Genomic DNA, 7,384 nt, shown 5'->3' with positions numbered 1-7,384 from the left:
ATTTTGGTATTTTAATTGAATAGAAGAAAGTTTATCAAATAAATTTTTTTATATCTAATGATAGCAACAACAAAAAAAGTTCTTAGATACATATATTTCAATTATATTAGACTAAGACTAAGGTATATAAATCTCCCCACCGACACAGAACGTATGAAAATGTATTGTTCATTTAAGATCTAATTCTACTAAGAGTATCCATATATTGATTTTATCAATATGTACACTTAATTTTTTTTATTCAAATAGTTGAAATTTTATTTCATCTAACTAAATTCATATATATAAATATCATTTCTAAATTTAATGACGTTTTATCATAATCGCGCGAGGCGCGGCAAATTCTCTAGTTATACTATAACGGGTGTTATACATTTATTCAATCGCTCTTCCCTTATTCACTAGACCACCTTTCTTCCAAATAGTTTTGAAAAAAAAATTATTCTTAATATAATATATGAAGTTAATTAAAATAGAAGTTATTTAATCATGTATAGTATTTTTTTCTCTCCACTTAATCATGTATAGTATTTTTTTTCTCCATTTAATCATGTATAGTGAAATTGGGACGTTGAATGGAAGATTAATTCGCCGTAAAATCAGAAATCAGAAAATATACAAAAAGAGTAGGCCCCATCGGTCCTTGTCTTCCCAAATGCAAAACCACGTATTCCTCTTTGCTCTTATCAGCCGAGAATTATCCCGTAATTATCCCTCTCATCTTCTATCCACAAACAAACTCCATTGAATAGAAACCCAAATCTCCAAGTCAAATACACACAGCGCAAAAGGAAGAAGAAGAAGAGATATGGTTGTGGCCAACGCTTGGGCTGCGGCTGGACACGCCACCGTCCGTATACCTCCGTCGAGGCCTTCCCTCTCTTCTTCTTCATCAGCTTCTTTCGTTAATTTCCCGAATATATTATTTCTTAAGAACAGCAAAAATTCGAGGCTTTGTTGCCGATGCGTCAATGTCAACAGCACTTCCTCAACTCCCTCTGCTGATGAAAATTGCAACAATAGCTGCTTCGCTACTTCTTCATCCGATTGGGATTGGAACCGCTGGACCCGCTATTTCTCTGAAATTGAACAAGCTGAGAGCTATGCCTCTGTGCTCAAGGTACTTTATTCCTCTCTCTCTCTCTCTCTCTCTCTCTCTCTCTCTCTCTCTCTCTCTCTCTCTCTCTCTCGTTTGAAGTGGATTTGCTTGATGTATTTTGTATGAATCGGTAATATCTGTTGCAGCTATTCAGAATCCATGTGGACTTAAGTCCGTATAGGATAGGTTTAGTTGTTGTTGCTACCAGTCCTTTTAGTTTAGTTAGCAATCTGTATATGAGAAGTGTAAGATTTGGAGAATTGATAAAATAGAATTCGTCCTAAAAGGCGCAAATTCTTGAGTATTGGAATCAAATAGGTCCAAATATAATTGTATAGATATAGAGGATTCATATAGTTGATTCTAAAAGACAGAGCTCCTAGGCAAGGAGGGGCCTATCCTTATGTCAAAACCAATTTGCCCCATGCCTTTTAATTAATCCCTATGCCTATTGGCGTAACTGGTAAAGTTGCTGCCATGTGACCAGGAGGTAACGGGTTCAAGCCGTGGAAACAGCCTCTTGCAGAAATGCAGGTTAAGGCTGTGTACAATAGACCCTTGTGGTCTGGCCCTTCCCCGGACCCCGCGCATAGCGGGAGCTTAGTGCACCGGGCTGCCTTTTTTTTTTAACTTATAGTTAGATGCTCAATTAGCCCCTTCGATTGTTGTTAAGAGACTAAGACCCCTCTATTCCCAAAAGCTGATGAAATAAATAAGAGGTGATTTAGTATAGAATTTGTATGCTTGGGGTAGTTGTTGTGTCCTACTTAATTTGACATCTCTTATTGACTAACGGATCTATAAACAGCAAGAGTCCCCATGAGGTATTCTCCTGTCTAAAGGCGTAATTTTGATCTCAACTGTTCATGCGAGAATTGTAGGAAGTCCTTTCCAGAAAAAGTGCCTCAAGGAGTTAAAGAGGGTATGAGCATATAATTATCCAAGGCTGTCGTCTTCTTCCAATGTGGGACATGAGGCAAGGTTCCATTGTACCATTTGAGTCTCTTTAGATGAAAGACTTGGGAAGAGGCATAACCATCTTCTATGCAGATGGCATAAATTGTGACTATCGGATTCTTCAACATCAAGAGTCTTGGTAGGTGTTGTCCTCTCTACACACACCATATCACGGCATTTTACGTGAGCTGTGGTGGGTTTTATCCTGAAAAGATCTCACTAGGCGAGAGAGGAGAGGGAACTTATAAGATGGCCAAAGTTGTAGTCCCCTTTGAATGTGTTACATGTGGAAAGGTCCAATGGTATCAACAACTGTCAAAGAGGGCTTCACAATTCCATATTCAAGATACTTAATTTATCAAGTCATCAGCTGCTTGACCATCCAATTCAGTGAAATTACTGGAAATGTGTAAAATTGTCATGTTTAAAAACTGGAAAGCAAAAATAAATAAGAAAGACTAATTTGCTTACCTTATCAGAAAAAAAGGAGAAGACTAATAGGGAGTTGACAGAGTTTCCGCATGCAAATTCACAGTGCAATGGATCTACTTTTACGTCCCTAAAAAATGTAATAGTGTCCTCTTTAAAAGCTAATCTGGCGGTTCAAATCAGCACCAACATGCTACTTCTTCATTATTTACTTGTCCAAATGAAAGTTTTCAGATCTACTCTTACGTCCCTAAAATATGTAATAGTGTCCTCTGTAAAAGCTAATCTGGCAGTTCAAATCAGCACCAACATGCTACTTCTTCATTATTTGCTTGTCCAAATTAAAGTCCTCAGTCCTTATAAAAGAAGAGCACACTTGTTTTTCAGTTTGTTTCTTAGACGGGTGCACATGTATGTTCTCCATATTTTAATTTGCATTTACTAGAGATAGGTGCGTAAAATGGGAGCCTTGGCGTAACTGGTAAAGTTGCTTCCATGTGACCAGGAGGTCACGGGTTCGAGCCGTGGAAAAAGCCTCTTGCAGAAATAGAGGGTAAGGTTGCGTACAAGAGACCCTTGTGGTCCATCCCTTCCCCGGACCCCGTGCATAGCGGGAGCTTAGTGCACCGGGCTGCCCTAAAGGTGCGTAAGTGGGAAATTTACCAGTTTGTTGTTACATAATAACATGATAAAAGGGAGCAGGGGTACAAGTACGGGCTTCTTGAATGGAATGGCTATCTGGATGTCCCAGAAATAAGGCCTCCAACTCTATGTTATTGCCTTTATGCCCTCGATCCGACGGTCCTCATTCTCCCACTTGGCTAGCTGCTATTGTTAGCATCCCACTTCAGTTCCCTTGTGAAAATTTAGATATATTGTGAACCAGTGTTCTAGTCATTCCACTGGCATCTCAGCCATGCAATGATCCAAAGCCACTAGCCGACCAAAGAAATGGTATAAGCGATCTTGTCTGATAAGTCATCATAATCAATTGCAATTTGATTTTCTTTTCTTCTGTTTTTCTGTGGTATTAAGTGACTGCTAATGCTTCCTCGTATATTAGTACGAGGCACGAGCAACTCCTGGTTTTTGATTATTTAATAGCAATTTCTGTACGCTTCTTTGAAACGCTTGAAAAGTTGCTTTATGGAACATGTGGCTCCAACATCAATGAAATTTCGATGGTTCTCTTTTCTTTTAGTAAAAAAATATATCCCAGGAAGCTCTGGTTCCTATGAGTTCTAACTAGTTATATGTTTTAAAGTTTCAACTCGAAGAAGCAATTGAGAAGGAAGACTTTGAAGAAGCTGCAAAATTGAAAGCAGCTATTGCAGAAGCTACAGCGAAGGACTCTGTTGCTGAAATTATGTCCATGTTGAAGGTATTTATTGCAGTTAAAATAGCATTAAGCTCCTTTGCGCCGGAATATTGGCAGTGATCTCTTTTCTCCTTCTGCTACCAGAATGCAATAGATGAAGAGCGTTATCATGATGCTTCAAGATTGTGCCGAAGTACAGGAAGTGGACTGGTAATACTTATCTTCTAGCACTTAAATCCACAGGCCCCTTAATGAGTCTCCACTGTACAACCATATTACTAGGATAAGACCATGCATGCACATTTTATTTATTTATTTATTTATCCTGTATCTCTGTAAGACAGAGCTGTGTTTGAGTCTTTGTACGTCTATATATGATAGATTGCCTTTTGCACCTTAGAAGCAACTATATAGCCAGTTTAAAGTTCACGAGTGACCTTGCCTCACCTCTTCTTTTGCTCCAAACTGCAGGTTGGTTGGTGGGCTGGCTATTCAAAAGATTCAGATGATCCATTTGGCAGACTAATACGTATTACTCCAGGTGTGGGCAGATTTATTGGCAGAAGTTATAGTCCAAGGTAAGAATACAAAAAATGGAAGTAAAAGCTGTAAGTTGTAATCATATATTCTTCTCAACGAATTCTATTGGTTGTTTCAGGCAATTGGTGAAAGCCTCTCCTGGAACTCCACTGTTTGAGATTTTCGTCGTCAAAGATGGAAATAATACTTACAACCTGCAGGTGACATGCAACTCCAACTGATCTAATTTACAAAGTCTTGTGTTATTCATTTTTATTTGGAACTTTGCTGATGTCTACTGCTTGTCTTTCACTGAGCTACTACGAAAATGAGGATTTACATTATATTTTCTTGATTTGTAAACATAATGCTGACACATACTCTCAAATTTATTATGTTATAAAGTGGACACTGTGCAGATATCCACATGTGCACCAAGTGATAGCTTGTTTTGTATCATTATACCAATCTGACATGATTACCAGAACATTGTGCTTGAAGATTTTATTGTATGTTCCCAAGATGAGCTAACTCACTGTTACCTCTTCCTAAATTTCAAATCAGAAAACACCACCTTCACTTGGCATTCATATTTAGGTTTACTCTAATAACTATCAGTGTCTTGCACGTTATTTTAGATGTTGCTGCTGTTCAGGGTTGGTTCTATATGTTATACTGCCTCCCCGACTGTGTCAGTGCTGCTTCTGATGTCTGTTATCACTGCCAGGTGGTATTCATGCAGCGAACCAAAGGAAGTGCAGCAAGTTCAAGTCCATCATCCGAGTCAAAGCCAATGAAGGGGCCTGCAACTGCTGAAATTGAGAACAAAGCTGTAATTGATGTTAAAATAGATGAAGCTGAAGCAGAGAAAAGCAATGAAAAGAGCATAGATTTTGAGGGGGCTGCTGAAGAGGGAATAAGAAGTGTGATAAATTTTCTCAAAGATAAGATACCTGATCTGAAAGTGAAAGTAATGAAAGTTAATATTACGGAAGAAATAACAGATGACGGTGATTCGGTGAAGCAATTTCTGGAAGGAGAAGATGAGAACACTATTTCCAGTGAGGAGGCTGAAGAAACAACTAGTGATTTGGATGACATCAATCCTGATCGAGTTATAATAGGAGGAGATAGTGGCACAAGTGAAGATGGAAAAACTGTAGACACCAAGCTTTTCTTAGGGGGTATTCTACATAATAAAGAAGACAATCCAGTAAAGGACGAGTTTGTTCGTTTACCTGCTGAAATCAAAGATGTGGAAAGAGATTCCTTTATGCTTCACATTCCTAAGAGACCTGGAGATCAAGATGGTGAAGAACATACTGCGTCCAGCATTAATATTGCAGCTATTGAAGCTCAAGGTGTCTCTGAATTAATGCCTCCTGACGTGGCAAAGGCATTTTGGAGTTCGGATAAAGTTTCTTCGAAAGTATGCAAACATATTCCTAAATATAATCCTGACATTCGCTTGCAGTTGTGGCCTGAGGATATCATCTCAGGTCACAGTAAGCTCTATCATTTGGGTTTTTCTTCTTTTTTCTTTGCAATTAGAGGAGATTGTAGTTTGTATTCCATCATCACAAAGTAAAATGATGGAAAGTCAGCAAGCTACCTTGTCGTACTAAGAGAGTATCTGGGTCCTAAGTGAGAAAACTTGAAATGATTTCATCACCTTTTTCCAGACTCTTGCCTTTCTATTTTTTCCCTTCTAGTTGAAGATTTCGCTCTCGCATTGTCAAGATTTTATAGCTTCAATAATTTTAGGTGTATTGATATATTGATTCATTGAATGTACACTTGATGTAGGTTTCCAGAAATGTGAAAGAGATATTAAAGCTTGCAGTTAGCCAGGCGCAGAAGCGGTACAGGTTGTCTGAATACACAAATTTTAGTCGAATTACAACCTCTCCTGGGGATTTAGATCCTTTTGAAGGTAAGACATTTCCCTGTATAAATACAGTCATGTCCGACACTAAAATGTACATCTCCCTCCATACCTCACTAGACATCCATGCGAATACGTTTGTGTGTCTCAATTTGTTTCTCTTTGACATCTATTCTTAAATAAGAGAAATGGGGGTGGGGGGAGAGCTAGTGATGTGGGACTATGTCAGTAATGTAGTTTTTTCTTAATTCTAGGTCTATATGTTGGTGCATTTGGACCTTATGGAACTGAGGTAGTGCAGTTAAGGCGGAAATATGGTAACTGGAATGTAAACGATGCTGAGAAATCCTCTGATGTCGAGTTCTTTGAGTATGTTGAGGCGGTAAAGCTAACAGGGGATATCAATGTGCCTGCTGGCCAGGTGGTGTAGTTCAATCTGAAAAATGTTAACTGTTTCTTTTTATGAAAGCATAATGTAAAGGTTTTGATTTTCAGGTGACATTTCGAGCTAAAATAGGTAAAGCAAGTCGCTTAACCAACAGGGGGATGTATCCAGATGAACTTGGCGTGGTAAGTAAAGTTGGTGGAGAATTGCCCCTTTGAGTCTGCTTTTTTGTTCTTGTGGTTAACGTTGTGTTGGCTTTCCCAGGTTGAACCATGTCTTATTTCCTGGTTGGCCAAGCTTGCAAAATCTGCTTATTTTGAGAAGCGCTTTTTGTCCGAAGTGCTTGTGGAAAATTACTTTTTGAGAGTAGTAGTTTTTGTTTGGTTAATCAAATTGATAAGCACTTTTGCCAATATTAGAGCAGCAATTTGTGCTTGGCTAAGATTCCAAAAGTGCTTGTGGGGAGAAAGCCAATTTTTCTAGCTTCTGAAAAACAGCTTCTGCAATTACTCAGAAGCAATTATTTTTTCCCTAAAAGGTTGGCCAAACACCTCAACTCTCTAAAGTAAGCAGTTTTTTAGAATAAACGAACAAAGCACTTTTCCCAAAAGCTTGGGCGAATAGGCTATTAGTTATCAGAAGTATCTTTAGCTGTCCTTTTCATACTATTTATTCTATGCTCTGGTCAACTAAATGGTTAAGAGATATTTCGTGAAATTATAACTGCTATTAAAAGAAAACATTGAAGTTCTGTGATCATAATTCTAAAGATGACTGATAAATGCCAGATGG

At 38.3% G+C, this 7,384-nt stretch overlaps 1 protein-coding gene across 1 annotated transcript in view; it reads left to right on the top strand.

Moving 5' to 3' along the window:
• LOC109227234 (protein EXECUTER 2, chloroplastic) overlaps positions 670–7,384 on the top strand; it is an 8,154-nt gene continuing 1,439 nt past the window's right edge. Inside the window, exons 1-9 of the mRNA XM_019392309.1 lie at positions 670–1,120; positions 3,750–3,866; positions 3,948–4,013; positions 4,275–4,381; positions 4,462–4,543; positions 5,050–5,751; positions 6,129–6,255; positions 6,462–6,628; positions 6,703–6,777. Of these exons, the coding sequence (XP_019247854.1) occupies positions 809–1,120; positions 3,750–3,866; positions 3,948–4,013; positions 4,275–4,381; positions 4,462–4,543; positions 5,050–5,751; positions 6,129–6,255; positions 6,462–6,628; positions 6,703–6,777 (1,755 nt within the window). The 5' untranslated portion in view covers positions 670–808. The remainder of the gene's footprint in view (positions 1,121–3,749; positions 3,867–3,947; positions 4,014–4,274; positions 4,382–4,461; positions 4,544–5,049; positions 5,752–6,128; positions 6,256–6,461; positions 6,629–6,702; positions 6,778–7,384) is intronic.

Source organism: Nicotiana attenuata, chromosome 6 (genome assembly GCF_001879085.1).
Source record: "Nicotiana attenuata strain UT chromosome 6, NIATTr2, whole genome shotgun sequence".
NCBI lineage: Eukaryota > Viridiplantae > Streptophyta > Magnoliopsida > Solanales > Solanaceae > Nicotiana > Nicotiana attenuata.
The sequence above is the reverse complement of the archived record's forward strand: the minus strand, read 5'-3'. Positions and strand labels throughout refer to the sequence as shown.